This window comes from Nyctereutes procyonoides, unplaced genomic scaffold (genome assembly GCF_905146905.1).
Source record: "Nyctereutes procyonoides isolate TBG_1078 unplaced genomic scaffold, NYPRO_anot_genome, whole genome shotgun sequence".
Lineage (NCBI taxonomy): Eukaryota > Metazoa > Chordata > Mammalia > Carnivora > Canidae > Nyctereutes > Nyctereutes procyonoides.
Genome location: NW_026575042.1, coordinates 38,177,573 through 38,201,532, shown reverse-complemented (window position 1 = coordinate 38,201,532; position 23,960 = coordinate 38,177,573). Strand labels below are relative to the sequence as shown.

Genomic DNA, 23,960 nt, shown 5'->3' with positions numbered 1-23,960 from the left:
AATGCCTTCAGCTCAGGGCATGAGCCCAGGATCCTGGGATCAAGTCCTGCGTGGGTTCCCTGCATGAAGCCTGCTTCTCCCTCTGCCTATGTCTCTGTCTCTCTCCCTGTGTCTCTCATGAATAAATAAATAAATGAAATCTTAACCAAAAAATGGAGTTGGGAGGCCAGGTGGGGCAGTCCTCGTGCCCTACCACTCCTGGAGATTGCAGACCCAACAGGTGGGAGAGGCAGCTTGTGAGTAGCACTTAACCATCCTTTACTACAGGTAAGGAATGATTTCCTCCTCCCCCCAGCAACAGCCCCACCGAGAGACTGTCCCAATCAGCCAATCAGAAGCCAGTACCCTGCGAGCTCCCATTTGATGCCAGGACTTTTTGTTTGTAACAGCCCCTCCCAGCTGTCCCCCTTTCCTATATAAAAGAGCTTTTCCTGTCCTTTGCTCTCTGCATGCCTCTTTGATTTTGCCATCACCTGTTTGTTCTGGGTTGCAAGTCTCTGCCCTTTCCCAGTAAACTCGTTTTTTTTGCTGGTAAAATAACTGGCAATTTTGCATGTCAGGTTAATTCCTGTAGCTCCACACTGTGCTCCAAACCCCTCCGAGGCAGACTTCAAACCTGGTAAGTGTACTGCTTAAGTTTTTATACAAAAAAAAGTCCAGGTCAAACGGGTTGTCGGTCATTTGGCACAGGGTTGGCGTAGGGGCAGGAGGTAGTTGGCCCTGCGGGTCTCAGTGGAGGCAAGTCCAGTCTTAAGAGCTGGATGGTTTGGACAGTTGCACAGGATAGAAAAAAACAGCAAATTAAAACAGGGTACACGGGGATAGGGGGTGCTGTGCACTCCTTCTAATATCAAACTGAAATACTGGAATTCGTGGGATAGTACGTCTAGAGCCAAATACCAGAATTTCCAGTGTGGGCTCCAGGAAGAAGCTAGAGAACGCCCTGGGCTGTTAGAGCATTTTGCAGCCTTCAGCTCCAGCCCTGTGGACCGGCGGCCTCCACTCTGCCTCCCTGCCTCACATGCATTTCAGAATCGTCTATGAAGGTCAGAGTGGTTGGTGCTACCTTGGATAATGTTGAGTCCCGAGGAAGATCCCTAAGGAACTAGAGTCAAGCTAATGTGGCCGGAAGTCAGTACAACAGGTGACAAGTGCAGGTGCCTTGGATCCTGGAATGTGACAGTTGGCACCATCTGTGAAGGGAGACCAAAGGCCACCAGAGTGCACATCACTGCCCTTGAGGGGCTGACAGTCACAGCTAAGAAGACGTACTCCTAGATGGCTCATTAACAAACTCCCCTGGATAGCTTCTGGGACAGCCTCTCTTTAAAGTGGCTGGTTCAGGTCGCCTGGGTGGCTCAGTGGTTGAGCGTCTGCCTTCGGCTCAGGGCGTCATCCCGGGGTCCTGGGATCGAGTCCTGCATCAAGCTCCCTGCAGGGAGTCTGCTTCTCCCTCTGCCTAGGTCTCTGCCTCTCTATCTCTCATGAATAAATACATTTAAAAAAATAACTGCTTCTCTGAAGGATCCAAATGATTGTCAAAGTACCACAAATGAGGTTTCCAGTGAGTCCTTGCACTATTTTTAAGCCATAATATCTTGGCTTCATATATTTGCAGCACACAAACATGTTGGGGAAGCTCACTGGAAAGCCATGACCATGACGGGCACTGAGGGGGGCACTTGATGGGATGAGCGCTAGGTGTTATACTACATGTTGGCAAATCGAACTTCAATAAAAACAAAACAAAAGACCTAAATAACCAGGCAAAAAAAAAAAAAAAAAGCCATGACCAATTGACCCATGAGCGGGGGGGGCCCCCCTCTACCTCCACCCCTGTCCTTGAAATGTGGGTCCTGTTTGCCTTTCCTGCTCCCAGAGGCAGCTGCAAGGACACAGCCTTGAGATAATGATACGGTGCTGAGAACACCTGCCGGGGATATGGGCCCAAACCTAGTTAGGCCCCCACATAAGCCCTCACCTGGCACGCAGGTGTGGGATTCACTCCTCTTGCTGCCTCCCAGGATGAACCTTAACCGTAAGTCCCCTTTGCTTATCAAACCTGCCGCCTACCAACCTGGAGGGGCCCCCTCCCTTCACCCTCCCCCTGCCCTCCACACCTGGAGGCCAGTCTCAGGTTTCACCCCGGAAGCTCCTGAGATGATGGACCGACAACACATCACAATATTCTTGTCTAATTAATGTGGATTTTAAAATTCCACTTGCTGCCCAGGCTCCCCTTGTCCACTGGGGTTACTTGTTAAGGATCTGATAGATTCCTCTATAGTCTTTTACCGTCTTAGAGTAAACATTATCTTTTTTTTTCCAATTAAAAAAAAATAGTTACATAGTGTATCATTAGTTTCAAGGGTAGAATTCAGTGATTCAGCAGTTGCATATAATACCCGGTGCTCCTCACGTCACGTGCCCTCCTTCATGCCCGTCACCCGGTGACCCCGTTCCATCCCACCCACCTCCTCCCCGGCAACCCTCAGTTTGTTTCCTAAAGTTAAGAGTCTGTTATGGTTTGTCTCCTTCTCTGATCTCATCTTATTTTTCTCTCCCTTCCCCTATATTCATCTGTTATGTTTCTTAAATTCCACATATGGGTGAAATCCTATGGTATTTGTCCTTTCTCTGACTTATTTCACTTACATATTGCCCTCGAGATCCATCTACATTGTTGCAAATGGTAAAAATTTCATTTTTTTGATGGCTGAGAAATATTCCAGTGCGTGTGTGTAGGTGTATAAATACATATCTATCTATCTATCCGCCACATCTTCATCCCCTCATCTGGTGATGGAATATGGGCTCTTAGTTTGGCTATTGTGGATGCTGTTGCTATAAACATTGGGATCCAGGGCCCCTTGGTATCACTATGTATCCTTTGGATAAATACCTACTAGCATAATTGCTGGGTATAAGGTAGCTCTATTTTTAACTTTCTGAGAAACCTCCACACTGTCCTCCAGAGTGGCTGTACTAGCTTACATTGCCACCAACAGTGCAAGACGGTTCCCTTTTCTCTGCCAATATCTGTTGTTCCCTGACTTGTTGATTTTTAGCCATTCTGACTGACATGAGGTAATATCTGTGTGGTTTTGATTTGTATTTCCCTGATGCCAAGTGATGTTGAACATTTTTTTTCATGTGTCTGTTGGCCATTGTATGTCTTCTTTGGAGAAATGTCTATTCGTATCTTCTGCCCATTTCTTGATTGGATTATTTGTTTTTTGGGTGTTACGTTTAATAAGTTCTTTATAGATTTTTGGATACAAGCCCTTGGTCTAATAGACGTTTGCAAGTATCCTCTCCCATTTTGTAGGTTGTCTTTTAGTTACTTTTGTTGACTCTTTCCTTTGCTGTGTAAAAGCTTTTTATCTTGATGAAATCCCAGTGGTTCATTTTTGCTTTTGTTTTCTTTGCCTTTGAAGACGTGTCTAGCAAGAAGTTGCTGCAGCCAAGGTCAAAGGTTGCCGCCTGTGTTCTCTAGGATTTTGATGGATTCCTGTCTCACATTTAGGTATTTTGAATTCATTCAAATGATCTTATAAAAGACCATTTTGAATTTATTTGTGTATGGTGTTAAAAAAAATGTCCAGTTTCATTCTTTTGCATGTAGGTGTTGGGAAATCTAACACCATTTGTTGAAGAGACCGTCTTTTTCCCATTGGATATTCTTGCCTCCTTTGTCAAAGATTAATTGACCATGTAATTGTAGGTTTATTTCTGGGCTCTCTATTCTGCTCCATTGACCTATGTGTCTGTTTTTGTGCTGGTACCACATGGTTTTGATTACTACAGCTTTGTAGTATAATTTGAAGCCTGGGACTGTGATACCTCCAACTGTGCTATTGTTGAAAATTGCTTTGGCTGTTTGGCACCTCTTGTGGTTCCTTATAAATTTTAGGGTTGCTCTAGTTCTATGAAAAATGCTGTCGAAGAACATAGAGACTCCTAACTCTGGGAAACGAACTAGGGGTGGTGGAAGGGGAGGAGGGCGGGAGGTGGGGGTGAATGGGTGATGGGCACTGAGGGGGGCACTTGACGGGATGAGCACTGCGTGTTATTCTGTATGTTGGTAAATTGAACACCGATACAAAATAAATTTATTTTAAAAATGCTGTCGATATTTTGATAGAGATTCTAATAAATGTGTGGATTGCTTTGGGTAGCATAGACATCTTAACAATATTCTTCCAATCCATGAGCATGGAATGTTTTTCCATTTCTTTGTGTTTTTCTCAATTTCTTTCATAAGTGTTCTATTTTCAGAGTACATATCCTTCACCTCTTTGGTTAGATTTATTCCTAGGCACCTTCTGGTTTTCAGTGCGATTGTAAATGGGATTGAGTCCTTGATTTCTGTTCCTTCCATCTCATTGCTAGTGTATAGAAATGCAGCTGATTGATGTGCATTGATTTTTTTTTTTTTTATATCCTGCCCACTTCGCTGAATTAGTGTATGAGTTCTAGCAATTTTTGGGTGGAGTCTTCTGGGTTTTCTACATAGAGTAGTATTGTGCCATCTGCAAGAGTGAAAGTTTGACTACTTCTTTGCCAGTTTGAATGCCTTTTCTTTTTGTTGTCTGATTGATGAGGCTAGGCCATCTAGTACTATGTTGAACAACAGTGGTGAGAGTGGACATCCCTGTTGTGTTCTTGACCTTAGGGGAAAAAGCTCTGTTTTTCCCCATTGAGAATATTTGCTGTGGGTTTTACATATATGGCTTCTATGATATTGAGGTATGATCAGTCTAACCCTACACTGCAGAGAGTTTTTATCAAGAAAGGATGCTGTGTTTCGTCAAATACTTTTTCTGCTTCGATTGAGAGGATCATATGGTTCTTGTCCTTTTATTTTACTAATGTGTATCACATTGATTTCTGTGAATGTTGAACCACCCTTGCAGCCCAGGAATAAATTCCACTTGGCCATGATGAATAATCCTTTTAATGTATTATTGGATCCTATTAGTATCATGGTGAGAAGTTTTGCATTTCTGTGCATCAGGGATATTGGTCTATAATTCTCCTTTTTGGTGAGGTTTGTCTAATTTTGGGATCAAGGTAATGCTGGCCTCATAGAATGAGTTTGGAAGTTTACCTTCCATTTCTGTTTTTTGAAATAGCTTCAGAAAAATAGGTATTAATTCTTTAAACGTTTGGTAGAATTCTGATGGGAAGCCATCTGGTCCTGGACTTTGGTTAGGAGATTTTCTATTACTGCTTCAATTTCTTTGCTGGTAATGGGTCTGCTCTGGTTTTCTATTTCTTCCTGTTTCAGTTTTGGTCGTTTATGTTTCTAAGAATGCATGCATTTCTTCCAGATGGCCTAATTTGTTGGCATTTTGCTCATAATATTCTCTTGTAATTGTATTTCTTCAGTGTTGTGAGCTCTCCTCTCATTTATTTGGGTCCTTTCTCTTTTTGATAAGTCTGGCTACAGGTGTATTCATCTTATTCTTTCAAAGAACTGGCTCCTAATTTCTTTGATCTGTTCTTGATTTCTGTTGATTTTTGCTCTAATATTATTTCTATTATCCTACTGGATTTAGGCTTTTTTTGCTGTTCTTTCTCCAGCTCCTTTAGGTGTAAGGTTAGGTTGTATATTTGAGACCTTTCTTGTTTCTTGAGAAAGACCTGTATTGCTATATACTTCCCTCTTAGATTGCCGCATCCCAAAGGTTCTGAACTGTTTTGTTTTCATGTATTTTAAAAATTCTTTAATTTCCTGGTTGACCCATTCATTCTTAGTAGGAAGCTATTTAATCTCATGTATTTGTGTTCCTTACAAATTTCCTCTTATGATTGTGTTCAAGTTTTAAAGCATATTAGTCTGAAAATATGCAGGGAATGATCCCCGTCTTTTGGTACTGTTTGAGACCTGATTTGTGACCCAGTATGTGATCTGTTCTGGAAAATGTCCCATGTGCACTCGAGAAGAATGTGTATTCTGTTGCTTTAGGATGAAATGTCCTGAATATATTTGTGAAGTCCATCTGGTCCAGTGTCATTCAAAGCCCTTGTTTCCTTGTTGATCTTCTGTTTAGATGATCTGTCCATTGCAGTGAGTGGGGTGTTGAAGTCCCCTACTATTATTGTATTATTATCAATGTGTTTCTTTAATTTTGTTAATTATTTTATAAAATTGGCTGCTCCCAAGTTAGGAGCCTAAATATTTAAAATTGTTAGATCTTCTGGCTAGAACCTTTTATTGTGATAGAGCATCCTTCTTCATCTCTTCTTGCAGTCCAGGTTCTTCATCTCTTATTGTTACTCCAGGTTTCCTTTGATGTCCATTAGCATGATAAATGGTTCTCTACCCCCTCACTTTAAATCTGGAAGTGTCTTTGGGTCTAAAATGAATCTTGGGATGCCTGGGTGGCACAGCAGTTGAGCATTTGCCTGTGGTGCAGGGGTGTGATCCTGGAGTTCCAGGATCAAGTCCCATTGGCTCCCTGTAGGGAGCCTGCTTCTCCCTCTGCCTAGATCTCTGCCTCTCTCTGTGTGTTTCTCATGAAAAAAAATAAAAATAAGCATACCAATAGGTCTTGTTTTGTTTTTGTTTTCATCCAATCTGACACCCTGTGCCTTTTGATAGGAGCATTTAGCCATTTACATCTAGAGTAACTATTGAAAGATATGAATTTAGTGCCATTGTATTACCTGTAAAGTCACTGTTTCTGCATATTGTCTCTTTTCCTTTCTGGTCTTTGTTACTTTGGGGCTCTCTTTATTCAAAGGATCCCCTTTTAATTCTTGCAGGACTAGTTTAGTGATCACAAATTCTTTTAGTTTCTGTTTGTCCTGGAAACTCTTTATCTCTTCTTCTATTCTGAATGATGGCCTTGCTGGATAAAGTGTCCTTGACTGCATATTTTTCTCATTTAGCACCTTGAATACATCATGCCAGTCCTTTCTGGCCTCCCAGGTCTCTGTGGATAGGTCTGCTGCCAGTCTAATGTTTCTACCTTTTTAGGTTAAGGACCACCTCTTGTCCTGAACTGCTTTCAGGATTTTCTCTTTATCTCTGAAATTAGCAAGTTTCACTATTATATGACAAGATGTTGACCCATTTTTATTGATTTTTGAGGGAGGTTCTCTGTGAAATTTGTCTTTAAAGTAAAAGTCAAGTATCCTAAAGACCATGTGTGTTTAGGCAATAGGTTATTGCCATCCCTCTGAGTGGCCCTGGATTTAAAATCATTTAAAAATCCATCTGGACACATCTCAGAAAGAGACTCTACAGACCTACTGAGTGATGGATGAAGGCCAGATCAGCCCACCTGGGGACTGCAGGAGAGCACAGCATGAGGGCAAGCACATCAAACCTCTGGCCTCAGCCCGTAGCTTCCAGAGATCATCACTCTCCTAGAAGAGCAGTGAGAACAATCACCACTCAGCCTACTTGAAGTAGTGATAGCCTGGCTGTAATTGCTAGACTATAAGCTCCATGAGGGCTGGAATCTTATTTCGATACCCAGTATGTCCCAAGCTCCTAGTATGATACTGATAGAGTGCTCATTAAACTTTGTTGTTAATGAATGTGTCTGTCCCTTCTCACTGAGGACTAATAGCAACTTCACACTGTTTTCCTGGCCAATGAGGGGAGTTCCTTCATCTTCCAGTTGGTAACCTAGAAGCTCACCTTCCCTGTCAGTTGGGAGAAAGGGGCTGCTGGCAGAGACCTTGTTAACAGTAAAGTCTACACCATGCTGTCCTTTGGAAGCTGGACCCATGGCTGCAGGCCCTTGTCTTCACAGAGGGACACAGAAAAGAGCAAAGGACATGAAAATGCCCCATCTGTTCCCAGGCTGTGCCTGCTGGGCAGAACAGTCTAGTGTAACAATGCTGTGGGTCAAGCCCCTGAAGATGCAAGAGCAAGGGGCCCACTGACACAGGGTGCCTCTCCTCAACCTTCGTGGATGTTAATTCACAGCTTCATGATCACTATCCGGGCATTTCTTCTCTCAACTCCCATTTCCTCCCTCCTTTTCCCAGCTCTGAATTGCGGGGACTGCACTGGCCATCATGGAACACGGGAGCCTTCTGCTCAAATGCATTCCTCAGAGGTGCAGCAGCCCGGAAGTGCTTTAAGAATGCAGATCTCGGGCCCCACTCCAGATACTGCAGGATCAGAATGTGCTTTTCTTTTTTTTAAGATTTTATTTAATTATTCATGAGAGACAGAGAGGCAGAGACATAGGCAGAGGGAGAAGCAGGCTCCTCACAGGAAGCCTGATGTGGGACTCAATCCCTGAACTGGGATCATGCCCTGAGCCAAAGGCAGACGCTCAACTGCTGAGCCACCCTGGTGTCCCCAGAATATGCATTTTTAACAGGATCTCTTGATGAACTGTATGCATACTAGGTTTGAGAAGTACTGGGGTGGAGTATACATCATCTTTGAGAAAATGACCATACTGGCTTTCTATTTGCTGCAGTAACAAATGACCACAAATTTAGTGGCTTCAGACAATACTCATTTATTATCTCCCATTTCAGTGGCCAGCAGTCTGGGCCCAGTGTAGCTCTTTCAGTTTCTCTGCTCAAGGCCTCAAAAGGCTGTGGATAGGGCAGCCCGGGTGGCTCAGCGGTTTAGTGCCTGCCTTCGGCCCAGGGCCTGATCCTGGGGTCCCGGGATTGAGTCCCACGTCAGGCTTCCTGCATGGAGACTGCTTCTCCCTCTGCTGTGTCTCTGCCTCTCTCTCTCTCTCTCTCTCTCTCTCTCTCTCTCTCATGAGTAAATAAAACCTATTAAAAAAAAGTGACTGAAAAAATTCAAGGCAGCCAAAAAAAAAAAAAAAAAGCCGCTGACACAGTGTTGGCTGGGCTGGGTTCTTCTCTGTAGGTTTGGGGGAGGATTCAACTTCTGGGATTCATTTCCTTATCCCATTTTGCACATGGCCCCCTTCATCTTTAGATTTTATTTATTTATGAGAGGCAGAGAGGCAGAGGGAGAAGCAGGCTCCATGCAGGGAGCCCGATGTGGGACTTGATCCCTGGTCCCCAGGATCACGCCCTGGGTGGAAGGCAGGTGCTAAACCCCTGAGCCACCCAGGGATCCCCTCCCTTCATCCAGTGGTTGTCCTACTTTGGTTCTGACTTCTGCTTCAGGCTCCCATGATTACACTGGGCCCCCTGGATAATCCAGGACAATCTCCCTAAGGTCAACTGATGATAACCTTAATTTCATCTGCCGAGTCCCTCTTGTCAGGTGATATAACCACAGGCAGGACATTAGAAGGTGAAGGTCATGTGGGCCAAAAACCTGCCTAGCCCAAAGATGATCAGGGATGGGTTCAATTGGGATTAATCATCTCAAAAGGGTGTTCCCAAGAGCTTTGGTCATCTGTCAGCTTCTCTACCTGCCATACCCTTTTGGTTCTTCCTTGGCCCTTAGTTTCACTCCAATTAACCACTGTCTACCTTCCGCCGTGGCATATAGTGTCCCTCAACATACCTCCATTCCCTCCGAACTCAGAAGAGCTCTTACATGAAGGTGCACATAATTCTGCAAAGTCTACCAAATGTTCTCAGCCACCCAGAGGGAAGGATCACAAGGAAAAATTCTAGTGTCAAAACATATGGCAACTCACGCCTACCATTTCATTCACCCTTGGCTCCTCTGTGAGAGACCTGGGACTGTGACCTGCAGGACAGAAGGAGCCCTGGAAGCATGAGGGTCAGCAGGAGGGCCCCAGGGGCTCTGCACCACCCCAGGTTCCCCCTAAACAAGCAACCTAACTTCCTGGTTGTCTTGGGGTCTCTTGCCAACAGCAGGATTGTGAATTCTTCCAATCCCAGAGAGAGACTCACATTCAAGTGGTTAGAGTGGTTGTATCTTCAAACAGATCCAAAACTAATAGCCTGTCACTACTGGTTGGTCACCAGTCAAATCCAATTTGTTCTCAAGAAGGCCCTTAAGACTTATCCCAAGGCCACACAAATAATCTGAACAGACTGATCTAGGGGATGTTTCTTAACTACTTTGTTTCTGTTTTTTGTACTTTTTTTTAAAACAAATATTGTTTATTTTGTTTAAAGATTTTTATTTATTTATTCATGAGAGACCGAGAGAGAGAGAGGCAGAGACACAGGCAGAGGGAGAAGCAGGCTCCATGCAGGGAGCCCGACATGGGACCCGATCCTGGGACTCCAGGATCACATCCTGGGCTGAAGGCGGCGTTAAAATGCTGAGCCACCCAGGCTGCCTGTTTTTCATGCTTAAATACCAATCCTTATTGGTCTTGATTCCCAAGTGATTTTTTTAAAGATTTTCTTTCTTAGAGCATGCAGAAGTGGGGGGAGGCACAGAAGGAGAAGGAGACTCTCTGCTGAGCAGGGAGCCCAACTTGGGGCTTGATCCCAGGACCCCAAGATCATGACCTGAGCTGAAGGCAAATGCTTAATGGACTGAGCCACCCAGGTGCCCCTCAAGTGATTTTTTCTTTTTATTGTCTCTAAGAAGCAGGTCCCATCAGTGGACAAATCCTGCCACCTCTGACTGGTCAAAGACTGTGTTTCAGCTTCCTGAAAGCAAATTCAAATATCATTTCTAAAATGTTTTTGGTGGGGTTTTTTTTTTTTTTGAGATTAAAAAAAATTTAATCTCTATATCCAACATGGGACTTGAACTCACGACCCTGAGATCAAGAGTCCTATGCCCCACCAACCAGTGCTCCATTCCTAAAACATTTTTAAGTTTGAAACATGGTAGCACAATTGGCCTAAAGAAGCTTATTTGAGTGACAGTAGTCCTTGGGATGTGAGGTGCACAGCTTCTCCCCTCCGGAAGCACTGGCCCATGTAGAGGTGATCCTGGTGAGGAGGACGTGCAGATCCACTGCTCCAAACCCCTTCCCTTCGGTGCGGGCACTGATGGATCTGGAAGACCAATCTCCTTAACAAACTCTGTTTCACCTTCTCGAAGTTCCAACCTGACCTCTTCACCGAAACGAGAAAAGCCAAGTGAAATTAAGAATTGCAATGCGGAGGAACAGTTCAGGTTCCCAAAGTCGTGACCCCCTCCTGCTACACGCAGCTTCTGCACCGGCTGTAGGCAGGCCCAGGACACTTCCAGCTCCACTCTCGCCACATCCTTCTGAGTGACCGTCACTCCAACCCATCAGCAGGACTGCAGTGATGTGCACCTGTTTCCAGTTAGCAGGAAGGAAGTGCTCCAGGCACATCTGGAACCTCAAGGAGGGTGAGCCCTCAGAAAGGAACATTTAGAAACATCTGTGTGGGGACACCTGGGTGGCTCAGTGGTTGAGCGTCTGCTGTGAGCCCAGGGCATGATCCTGGGATCCAGGATCAAGTCCCAAGTCGGGCTCCCTGCATGGAGCCTGCTTCTCCCTCTGCCTGTGTCTCTGCCCTCTCTCTCTCTCTCTCTCTCTCTCTCTCTCTCTCTCTGTGTGTCTCTCATGAATAAATAAATCTTTTTTTTTAAATTTTTATTTATTTATGATAGTCACACAGAATGAGAGAGAGGCAGAGACATAGGCAGAGGGAGAAGCAGGCTCCATGCACCGGGAGCCCGACATGGGATTTGATCCCGGGTCTGCAGGATCGCGCCCTGGGCCAAAGACAGGCGCTAAACCGCTGCACCACCCAGGGATCCCTGAATAAATAAATCTTAAAAAAAAAAAAAAAAAGAGAGAAACATCTGCATGTTGGCACCATGTGTATATTTTCTCATTTATTCCATTTTCTCATTAATCCATTCAGTGCAGAAGGGCAGTGGTGCAGTCATTTTAGAGAGCTGCGGCCCAGGAGTCGAGTGACCTACCTCCGGTTTCTAGCAATCTAATGTCGTTGTCACGTCTGCCTTCCTTTCCATCCGAGGTGAATGATGGGGGATCCAAGCTGAAGTGCTGTCTTCCAGCAGGCTCTCAGGACAGCCTGGGGGCTACACCTTCTGGAACAGGCCGTCCTGCCCTGTTTGGATTATGCAGAGAGGGCAAACCAGCTTTTCATATCTCAGCACTGCACACCTGGGGAAAATTCACACCGAGAAAGGACAACAGTTTAAGGTACAGGACAAACTATAAAAGATCTAGCTAAATGGTATGTTTTACAGAAAACCCTAAAAGAGGCACTAAAACACAGAACAAGAGTGAGAAAGCCTATATATACAAAATGGGACCACATAAGCTCTACTGTAATTTGTCCATTTGCCACCCACCGAAGTGACCAAAATTAAAGAGGATGGACAGTGGGGGGCAAGGGCGTGCCTGAGTGGCTCCGTATATCATCTGCCTTTGGCTCAGGTCATGATCCTGGGGTTTCGGGATCAAGCCCTGTGTCAGGCTCCCTGCTCGGTGGGGAGTCCGCTTCTCCCTCTGCTCCTCCCCCTGTTTGTGCTCTTCCTCTCACTTACTTGCTCAAATAAATTTTAAAAAAAATCTTTAAAAACAAATACATAGAGAGGGTAGACAAAACTTCCAAGCATAAACCAGGCTGGATATCTAAGGAAACCAATGCACAATTATCCTGGACCTACAAATACAATACACTTGATTAATTTTTTTCATTTTATTTTTAAAATGTGTGTGTGTGTGTGTGTGTGTGTGTGTGTGTGTGTATAAATTTTTTAAATTGTGGCAGAGTTGAGACACGATGTTGCATTCAATTCAGGTCTACAGCATAATGATGCCCAGCTCTAAGCTCTGCTCTGCTCGCCCCAGGTGTGGCCGCATGGTGGGCACACAGCGCTGTTAGGATACCCTGGCTGTCGCCGATGTTCTGCCTTTATCCCCGGGAGTTACTCCATAACCGGACACCTGCACCGCCCCCCCCTACAGCCACATGGCCCAATTCCTCATGCCCCTCCCCTCTGAAAAGCTTCAGTTGATTCTCTGTATTTATAGCCCTGATTCTACTATGGTTTGTGGGTTGTTACTTTTGCATTTTATTTTTTACAGATCTTATTTGAGGGACCTGGGTCGCTCAGTGACTGAGCATCTGCCTTCAGCTCAGGGAGTGGTCCCAGGATCTGGGATCGAGTCCCACATCGAGATCCCCGCAGGGAGCCTGCTTCTCCCTCTGCCTGTGTCTCTGCCTCTCTGTGTGTCTCTCATGAATAAATAAATACATATTTTAAAAGTTTTATTTGAGAGCGAGAGAATGGGAGAGAGAGACCATGAGCAGGGAGAGGGGTAGAGAGAGAGGGAGAAGCAGATTCCTCACTGAGTAGGAAGCCCCACATGGGATTCGATCCCAGGACCCTGGGATCATGACCTGAGCCAAAGGCAGATGCTTAGCCACCTGAGCCACGCAGGTGCCCCCATTTTATATTTTATACTTAATATGAGTGAAGTCCTATGGTATTTATCTTTTTCTCTCTTACTATTTCACTTACCTAGTGGCAAATGGTAAGAAATCTCTTTTCTATGGCTCAGTGGTACTCCATTGTGTGTGTGTGTGTGTGTGTGTGTGTGAGAGAGAGAGAGAGAGAGAGAGAGAGAGAGAGAGAGAGAGAGAGAGAGAGAGAGAAAGAAAGAATAAACATCTACTTTGTCTCTTCATCACTCAGTGGGCACTTCGGTTGCTTCCATGTCTTGGCTATTGTAAATAATGCTGAATTAAGTATAGGGGTGCATGTATCTTTGGGAATCAATAATTTTGTTTTCTTTGGGTAAATACCCAGTAGTAGGGATTATGGGATCGCATGTATTACTCTTTAATTTTTTGAAGAACCTCCTCCATACAGTTCTACGGTGGCTGTGCCAATTTACATTCTCCGCCAACAGTGCACGAGGGTTCCTTTTTCTCCATGTCCTAGTGAATACTTATAACTTCTTGTTTTTACTTTGTTTTTTGATTCTAGCCATTTGGACAGGTGTGAGGTGATATTTCATGGTGGCTTTGGTTTGCATTTCCCCGGTGATTAATGATGTTGAGCATCTGTTCATGCGTCCATTGACACTCTATATGTTTTCTTTGGAAAAATGTCTATTCAGATCCCCTGCTCATTTGATAACCGGACTACTTGTTTCTTTGGTGTTGAGTTGAACAAGTTCTTTATATATTTTGGGTATTACTCCCTTAGCAGTATATCATTAGCAAACATCATCTCTTCTTTTGTTTCTTGGGAGATTTTTTTTATTACTATTTAAACTTCTTTGCTGGTTATCGGTCTTTTCAGGTTTTCTATTTCTTCCTGTTTCAGTTTTGGTAGTCAGTAGGTTTTAGGAAGTTATCTATTTCTTCCAGATTAATTTGTTGACATATGATTTTTCTTTTTAAGATTTTGTTTATTTATTCATGAGAGACCGAGAGAGAGGCAGAGACACAGGCAGAGGGAGAAGCAGGCTCCATGCAGGGAGCCCCAGGCCCAGGATCACACCCTGGGCCAAAGGCAGACGCTCAACTGCTGAGCCACCCAGGCGTCCTGATTTTTCAAAATATTCTTATAATTGTATTTCTGTGGTGTTGATTATGATCTCTCTATTTTTAAATATTTATTTGAGAGCGAGAGAAACCCAAGCAGACCCCATACTGAGTGCAGAGCCTTGATGCAGGGGCTCAGTCTGACAACCCTGAGATCATGACCTAAGCCAAAACCAAGAGTCGGGGATGCTTAACCAACTGCACCACCTAGGTGCCCCGTCTCCTCTTTCATTTGTTATTTTATTTATTTGGGTCCTTTCTCTTTTCTTTTTGATAACTCTGGCTAGGGGTTTATCTATTTTATTATTTCAAAGAACCAGCTCTTAGTTTCATTGCTCTGTTTACTTATTTAATCTTTATTACTTCCCTTCTGATTTTAGATTTATTTCCTGTTCCCTTTCTAGTTCTTTCAGGTATAAGGTTAAGTCATGTATTTGAAAATTTTCTTGCTTCTTCAGGTAGGCCTGAATTGCTATGTACCTCTCTCTTATGACTACTTTTGTTGCAACCCAAGGGTTTTGGACTGTTATGTTTTCATTTGCTTCTGTGTATTTTTAAAATTTCTTTCATTTCCTGGTTGACGCATTCATTCCTTAGTATGACGTTCTTTAACCTCCATGAATTTGTGGTCTTTCCAAATTTTTTGTGTTTGATTCCAAGTTTCATAGTGTTGTGGTTTGAAAATGCACATGGTATAATCTGTCGTTTTGTACTTATTGAGGTCTGGTTTGTTACCCAGTATGTGACCTGTTTTGGAGAACACTCCATAGGCTGTTATAAAGACTACGTTCTGCTTCATGATAAAATGTTCTGAATGTATTTATGTCCATCTGATCCAGTGTGTCATTCAAAGCCATTGTTTCTTTGTTAATTTTCTTAGATGATCTGTCCATTGCTGTAAATGGGGTGTTAAAGTCCTTTACTGTTATGGTATTGTTATCAATGAGTTTGTTTGTTATTAATTGGTTTATATATTTGGGTGCTCCCATATGGGGGCATAAATGTTTACACTTGTTAGACCTTCCTCTTCTTCTTTTTTTTGAATTTTAAAATAAGTAAAGATTTTACTTATTCACGAGAGACAGAGAGGGGCAGAGACACAGGCAGAGAGAGAAGCAGGGTCCTCACAGGGAGCCTGATGCAGGACTCAATCCTTGGACTGGGATCATGCCCTGAGCCAAAGGTGTTCCCAATTGTTAGATCTTCTTATTGACTAAACCCCTTTATTGTGATATACTGTTGTTACAGTCTTTGATTTAAAATCTAGTTTGTCTGGGGGGTGCCTGGGTGGCTCAGTTGGTTGAATGTCCAACTTTGTTTTGGTTCAGGTCATGATCTCATGGGTTGTAAGATTGAGCACTGCATTGGGGTCCACACTCAGCAAGGAGTCTGCTTGATTCTCTCTCTCTCTGCCCCTCCTCCCATTTGTGTGTTCTCTCTCTCTCTCTCTCTCTCTCTCTCAAATAAATCTTAAAAAAAAATAAGACCTAGTTTGATATAAGTATGGCTACTCTGGCTATATTTCTTTCTAAAGATTTTTTTAAAAAAGATTTTATTTATTCATGAGCGACAAGAGAGAGGAAGAGGCATAGGCAGAAGAAGAAGCAGACTCCCTGTGGGGAGCCTGATGCAGGACTTGATCCCAGGAGCCCGGGATCATGACCTAAACCGAAGGCAGAGGCTCAACCACTGAACCACTCAGGTGCCCCAAGATTTATTTATTTTAGAGTATGAGCGTGGGGAGATGCAGAGGGAGATGGGAGAGAATCTCAAGCAGACTCTGTGCTGAGGGCTCCATCTCACAACAACCCTGAGGTCATGACTCAAGCAAAAATCAAGAGACAGATACCTAATTGAGCCACCCAGACACCCTGCTCAGCTTTCTTTTGGTGTCCATTAGCATGACACATGGTTCTCCATCCCCTCACTTTTTTTTTTTTCCATGTAGGCTCCACTCTGGGTGTGGAACAACACTGGGCTCAGGCGCATGACCCTCAGGTTAAGACCTGAGCTGAGATCAGGAGTTGGACACTTAATTGAGCCACCCTTGCACTCCTATCCTCTTTCAATCTGGAGGTGTCTTTTTTTAAAATTAATTAATTTATTTATTTGAGAGAGAGAGAGAGAGAACACGAATATACACACATGTGAGTGAGAGGAGGGGCAGAGGGAGAGAATCTCCAAGCAGATTCCCTGGTGAGTGTGGAGGCCAAACAGGGCTCAATCCCACAACTCATGAAATCATGGCTTGGGATGAAATCAAGAGTTAGACGATGCTCAACCAGCTGAGCCACCCAGGTGCCCTTGGAGGTGTCTTTCGGTCTAAAATGAATCTCTTGTAGGCAGCATATAAATGGGTCTTGGTTCTATTTTGTTTTGTTTTAATCTTGTGGTTTGCTTTTACCCTATGTCTTTTGATTGGAGCATTTAGTCCATCTTCATTCAGAGTGAGTATCGATATGAATATAGTGCTATTGTATTACCTGTAAAGTTGGTTTTTCTGGAGATTTTCTCTGTTCCTTTCTGGTCTTTGTTACTTTTGGGCTCTCTTTCCTACTGAAAGATATGTCATGCAGGGTTGGATTAATGGTCACAAGCTCCTTTAGTTTTTGTTTTGGAGATTCTTTATCTTTCCTTCTATTCTGAATGACACAGCCTTGTTGGAAAAAGTATTTCTAGCTGTATATTTTTCCCATTCGGCATGTTGAATATATCACACTACTTCCTTCTGGCCTGCCAAGTTTCTGTGTAAAGATCTACTGCTAACATTTTTGTCTTCCCTTGTAGATTAGGAATTTCTTTTCCTTTGCTGCTTTCAGGATTCTCTCCTTATTCTCTGTATTTTGCAAATTTTCCTACACTATGTCTCAGCGTTTGCCTGCTTTTGTTGATTTTGATGGGAGTTCTCTGTGCCTCCTGGATTTGGATGTCTGTTTCCTTTCCTGGATTTTTTTTTTTTTAAGATTTTATTTATTCATGAGAGACACAGAGAGAGAAGCAGAGACACAGGCAGAGGGAGAAGCAGGCTCCATGCAGGGAGCCTGATGCAGGACTCGATCCCGGGACTCCAGGATCACGCCCTGGGCTGAAGGCAGACAGTTAACCGCTGAGCCACCCATGTGTCCCCCTTCCCCAGATTAAGGAAGTTTTCAGCTATCATTTTCTCAAACTGTCTGTTCCTTTTCACCTCTCTTCTTCTGGGACTCCATTGATACAAATGTTATGCTTTATGGAGTTGCTGAGTTCCCTAAGTTTACATTCATGATCCAATATTTTTTTCTTCTTTCCAGCTTCATTATTTTTCATAATCTTTGTCACATTCATTCCTGTGCTTTTTCCATCCTTGTGGTTATTATGTCCAGTCGGATTTACATCTTGGTTATAGCATTTTTTATTTTGGCCTGACTAGTTTTTAGGTCTTTTATCTCTGTGGTAAGGGACTCCTTGGTGATTCCTATGCTTTTCTCAAGCCCAGCTAGTATCCTCATGATTAGTTGTTTTAAATTCTTCAGGCATATTATGTCTGTTTTCATAAGCTCCCTGGCTGTGACCTCCTCTTGTTCTTTTGGGATGAGTTCCTCCAGCTTGGCATTCTGTCTAGGTCTCTGTCTTCTGTGTTGGGGAAGCCTGCTAGGTTTCCTGCTTCTGAAAGTAAGGGCTGTATTAAGAGCTCCTCTGCTGTCCGGGGCCTGACATTTCAGGAAGCGTTTCTGGTGTGCTGGGTGTACTCTGCTGTTGTGTTTTAGCTGTTCTTTCCCTAGGGCCAGTCTTCTGTAGTTTCTCCTTAACCTGCAGTGTGGACTATTTGGACCCCTTGACCACTGTGGTGAGTGTTAACCAGGTGTGTTTTGGTCTGTTTGCTAAAAGAAGCTAGATCTTGGGGCACCGGGGTGGCTCAGGTCATTGATTTCAGGGTCCTGGGATTGAGCTCTGCATTGGGCTCCCTGCTCAGCCGGGAGCCTGCATCTCCCTCTCCTTCTGCTACTCCCCCTGCTTGTGCGCGCTCTCTCTCTCTCTGCCAGTTAAAATCTTAAGATCTAGCCTTTTTTTTTTTTTTAAATAAATTTCCCCTAGAGCTGAAGCTGTGCAGCGCTGTGCCCAGTACAGTTGGCGCAGGCCAGAGAGAGGTAGGGTGTGTGTGGGGGGGTGTGCGTGCTGCTCTCCTGGGGGAGAGGCCTGCTCTTGCTGTGACTCCCGGGCACACGAGGCCTAGTTCCCAAGTACCCGCGGCCGGGGAGGGGGCCGGGCCTGGAGTGAGGGGCGCAGGCCTCCACGGCGGGCGCTGTGCCGCTCACCGAAGCCCGTGCTAATGCCCGGGGGTAAAGATGCCTTGCGCCAGCGCCCTGGTCCCGAGCGGGAGCTTGTGCGGCCGGTGGCCCTGCGGACCTCGTCCGTCCCGGGCTCCTTCAGGCCCCTGCCCTCAGCCTGCGCGGGGCTCCTGTTTAGCTCGGGCTCGCCTGGATCTCCCGCCTCCGCCGCTTAGGGCCGGCGCGGTGCAGACCTGCTGATCTCTGGGGGGCCTCGCCCGCTGCGGTGGGTGCGGGAGCGCCTGGGGTCCCCGGGACAGCACAGCAAGGAGCCAGAGCAGGGGCTCAGCTCGGGCGGGGCAGCCCCGGCACCTGTGGGCTCTGGCTCCTGAGAGAGGCCGCCCCCCTCCCAGATGCTCTCCAAGAGGAGGAAGGGCTCGCCAGGCCACCAGGGAGCCTGGGACCAAGAGGCCCCGCCTCGGCCTCCACAGGAGCAGCGCTCCCCACCCGTAGTTCTGGGGGGTTTCCTGTGCGGTGCCCTCCCCGCCTCCCCGCCTCCGGGATCGGGCTCCCCCCTACAGCACCCTCCCCCCCCATCCCCACCTCCCACCTTCCTCTCGCCTCCATCTAGTCGTGCGGTTTCTTCGGTCCTCGGATTTCCTGGGGGTTCAGAACCCTGCGGTATCTGCCTCGCTGTGTTTGAGCGAGGAAGAGGCAGAGTCCCCCTACTACTCTTCCACCTTAACTCCCCCCCCCCTTTTTCTTATTTTGAGGGGCTTTTAGTTTTGTGTTTCCTCGTCTTCTAGATCACTGATGGGTTCTTCTGCATCTATTCCATTGGTTCCTTCTAGCGTACTTTTCAATTTATTTTACTCAACTGCGATTAGTTTTTAATATTCTGTTAAGGTTGTGAATATATCCACTCTTTTCTCCTGTCCAGTGAGCACGTTTGACCATTACTTTGAATTTTTTCCCCCTAAGATTTTATTTATTCATGAGAGACAGAGACAGGCAGAGACCTAGGCAGAGGGAGGAGCAGGCTCCGTGTGGGGAGCCCAACGTGGGACTCGATCCCAGGACATCAAGATCTTGACCTGAGCTAAAGGCACTCAACTGAGCCACTCAGGTGCTCCTACTTTCAACTTTGTATCAGTAGATTGGTTCTCTCCTTTTTAAGTTTTTTTTCCCTTGTGGCTTTATCTTGCTCTTTCATAGGAAGCCTATTCCTCTCCTTTTGCTGGACTTTGGGTTTCTCTGAATTAGAAATCCAACTACTTCTCCTGAATTTGAAGAAATGGTCTTGTGTGTGGTTGTCCGCTTGTGTAGACTGTGTAGGCCTGGCAACTTTGGCTGTCTGCCCAGAGTTGCAGTGGCATGGGCTGGGTTCCTGGGGCACTCCATGATGGGGTTGCCCTTGGTGGGATCCTGAAGTGAGCATGGGGTAGGGTGGACCTGTGGGTCTCCAGACACTATGGCAGTATAGCTAAAGTGGACATTGGCACAGGCTATGGCAGTCCTGGGGCTCTCCAGAGGGCACCCTGGAGCTGTCTGGCAAGACAGCTTGAAGCTAAAGTGTACACATCAGGATGTCCTGGGGTGCTCCCCTTAGGTGATACTTTGGTGGGGAGGTTGGAGCCGATGTGTGCCACAGGCCAGGGGCATGTGTGTGGGTGGCTAGAGCCAAAGTGAGCAGGAGCCTGGAGGTCCTGGTGGCTCTCTGCACTGGGAGTGCCCTGGCAAGGTGTCTGGAGTGTTCCAGGATGCAGGGACCTGTCACCTTGGCGAGACAAGGTATTGTAGTGAGCAGCGACTGCAGGTGTCCTGGTGTGCACACGGATGGTCTTGGGCTGGTGGGTGTGAGGGGTCAGGGCTCACTGACACACTGATCACAGTGCCTGCACTCCGCTCCTGTCTGTGGTATCAAGGTGGAGGGGGACTGTAAATGGTAGTGATCACCAGCCTACCCTAGTTCCAAAAGCTCCGTTCTGTTAGGTAGGGTTTCAGTGCTGTGATTTTTATATTCTAGTTGCTCTTTTAAATGGCAGCTTTTCTTCTGTGCCCCCAGGCAAACCAATCTGTGCAGTCTAACGTAAGCATTCCACCCCACTGCAGCAGTGTCAGGGGTTCCCTTTCACAGGCTGGTCCTTCTTATAATTTTCCATGTGCAGCTCTCAAGTTAGCGGTCTTCAGAACTTGCTCTATAAATATGTGTAGATTTGGTTATGCCTATGGAGATCTTCCTACTTTGCCATCTTGGACCCTTTCCCCCCAACCTCCTGAATTTAAGTATCAGCTAAAGTCAACTGACAGTTGAGACTTCTCCATCCAGTAGTCAAACCAGTGCTAGACTCCATGGCCAAGGAAGCAAATCTGGTTGTCTTAGTCCTCTGGTCCCTTGTTATTCAAACTGTGGTCTAGGAATACGCAGCAGAGCTGTGACTTAGAGACCATATCCAACAATTTCCTATGGACAGAATCCGTGTGTTAAGATATCTGGTGAAGTTGTGAGGAAAATGTGGAATGAAACAGAAATGCAGACTCATTGTGTCCAGAGTCCTGTTCATTCCCAAACTTTTCATCTGTATCATACTGGCCCAGCTCCTTTTGATCCTCCCCTCCATGTAACACTTGCATCTTGTAAGGGACCATTGCAGGGCAGTCACCCCACCTCCTTGGGCTCTTGCACACAACAGCCATTACCGTAACTTTCCCACTGTATCTTGTCCCAGAGCCTGTTCCATTTCCTTCTCATCTTCGAGAGACCATGTCTTTGTCTCTGTATTCTCAGTCTGGCACATCATTACCTGGCACTCAGCAGGCCTGTGATAGTTGTTAAACCCCCTAATTTCAGTAGGAAAGAGCCAGGAAGACTTAGGTAGGTCAGCTGTGGCCACAGAGGAGTCAGGGGGTTCCCAAACTCCTCAACCAGCAAAGTGCAAATATCATTTAGTGACTTCTGTGTAGGTCTCATTTTTTTATTCTCCCCAAAATCCACTAACCATTTGGGATATCTCCATTCTTGTTTCATGTTCTGAGAACAAGTCTGCTTTTATCTAAGCTCATTAAAACAACTTCCATTATACTTCAAAGACCCAAATATACTAATTTAAAGGAATATATAATATGAATTCCACAGGAGTCAAAACTGAAAACCTTTTCACATTGAACCAGCTGAAGTGACGCTCTAGTATTGTAGCATTTTTAAAGTGGTATCGCACTCTTAAGAGACAGGGCAGAAAGGAAAATCAAAGCCCCCAAATGTTTGCTCTATTAATAGCTCCAAGAATCATTTTCTTTAGTTGCAAAGATCTGTTATCATCACTAAGATCTTAGTGGCAGAGATCCCACTGGGCTGTGTCCCACTCATCCTGGCTTGCACCAACACAAAGAAAACCATGAATGTAAGCTTTGGCCTTTTTAGGATAAAAATTAAAAATTGGCTTAAACCACCGATCACATAGGAAGCACATCTTTTTCAGTAGAGGAGAAAGCAGGTAACAATATGACAATCGTTCCAGTACCCACTGATAGAGGAGAAAATATTTCACAACACTAGTCAAAGGATGCTGAAATAAAACTGGTTTGAAGCTTTGAATAAGTTCCAAGTTTTTATATTTCACAATTTATATTTTTTATTAGAGTCCACAGTCTGCTAAATAAAAGCAGTAACAAGATATTTCACAAACTATTGTACAATTTAAATCATATGAATTTAATTTCATAAAAAAATTAGGTGCATATTCATAGTGGCTAACTTAAAAATGCTGTTTCACCTATGGTCTAAAATACTTTATAAGAGATTTAGTTCCTGCACTAAAAATAATCCCATCAGTATATATATTTTTTACACGTTTTACAACATAAAGTTTGTGTTCTTAAGAAGATCCACAGACTAATTCAGCATGTAAAAAATAATTTTACAAAACATCAAGTCAACCTTTCAAATCCACTTTTATTTTCTTTTTTTCTCCTCACATACAGAACATCTCCCCCCCCCCCCCACCACCACCACATTTCTTACAGCTAGAAAGTCACTTGATGATGTTCAGGTACCATTTTATCCCTAAAACTTTGCTGGCATCAAAATAGGACAGTTAACCAGTGTTAAATCTATAAAATATTTACATAGCACAGCACATTAAGCTTTAGACACTTGGCAATTAAACCACATAAAAATAAGACAAGACCCCCATACTATTCAGATTTGGTGTTCATGGTCCCTATCTGGCGACTGTACACTGGTTCAAAAGGCAGCAGAGGCAACAGGCAGTTACTTGAGAGGACACTGAACACTATGATCTGAAAGCACATTATGATGTTACCCCAAGGTCATGTACCACACCCCACCTTTCTCCAAGGTGGTCTCATAATTCTAGACAGGCAGGTCCAGCTGATACAAAATGAAGACAGACAACACAACATTTACTCTGTGGAGATATCCTAACTCCTACTATGCACGTGCTATGACTTTGAACACCACTCGTCCTAAAAACTTGTCACGATCATCCTGGTTTTTTAGGTTGGGTGATCCATCAATCTTGCACTCGACTGTTACTTCATTTGTGGTACTGCTGGTCGCATTAAAGGAGACCTGGACAGCAACTAATGGCTGCAGATAACTCACCTGGCAAATAAAGGAAAATACATGAAACTCCTGTTCTATAGTAACTTCATTTACACTTTTATCAGGAGTTAGTTTATTCTGTAAAACTTTAAAAACAAGTTTTAATTAATAGTACCTACTTTCTATTGTTTCTTATTTTCACTTGAATTTTTATGGATGTAGACAGTTCCTGCGAGCACTGCTTTAAATATATCTTGTAATTAGGTTGTGTCTTGTTACCAGTTTTTAGATATTCTATAATCTTAGTTTGAGTTTCCCCTTTACCCAAAGACTCCCTTACTGATTCTGTAATTTCATGCAAATATATTCCTAACTGTATTATCAGTGTGGTTTCTAGACACATTTCTTCACTAAAAGGAACTGGGGGCTGATTCTAGGATGAAGGCAGAGAAAGTACAAGATGAATGCAGAGTATCTTGTGGTGCCAGAAAGTAAAGAGGTGCTCAAAGCAGCACAAGAGCATGTCTAAAGGATGTAAGAGTCTGCCTAAGTGTCTCACTGGCCAAATCGGGGACAATTTTAGCACCAAACAGTAACAGATAAGAAGAGTCCATGAGAATACAGGGATGTAAATAAATGGTGGAGAAGGCAAAGCTCTTTCTCAGAGCAGAATGCCGACTAGTAAATGGAGGGGAAAAAAAAATCTGGGAACAAGCCTATTAGTAGCTGATTCAGGCAAGAATCCCCAA

The 23,960-nt window shown here is 44.5% G+C and overlaps 1 protein-coding gene across 1 annotated transcript in view; it reads right to left on the bottom strand.

Moving 5' to 3' along the window:
• Positions 1-22,265: 22,265 nt before the first annotated feature.
• ATP1B3 (ATPase Na+/K+ transporting subunit beta 3) overlaps positions 22,266-23,960 on the bottom strand; it is a 44,328-nt gene continuing 42,633 nt past the window's right edge. The window contains exon 7 of the mRNA XM_055321505.1: positions 22,266-23,271. Coding sequence (XP_055177480.1) covers positions 23,098-23,271 — 174 coding nt within the window. The 3' untranslated portion in view covers positions 22,266-23,097. The remainder of the gene's footprint in view (positions 23,272-23,960) is intronic.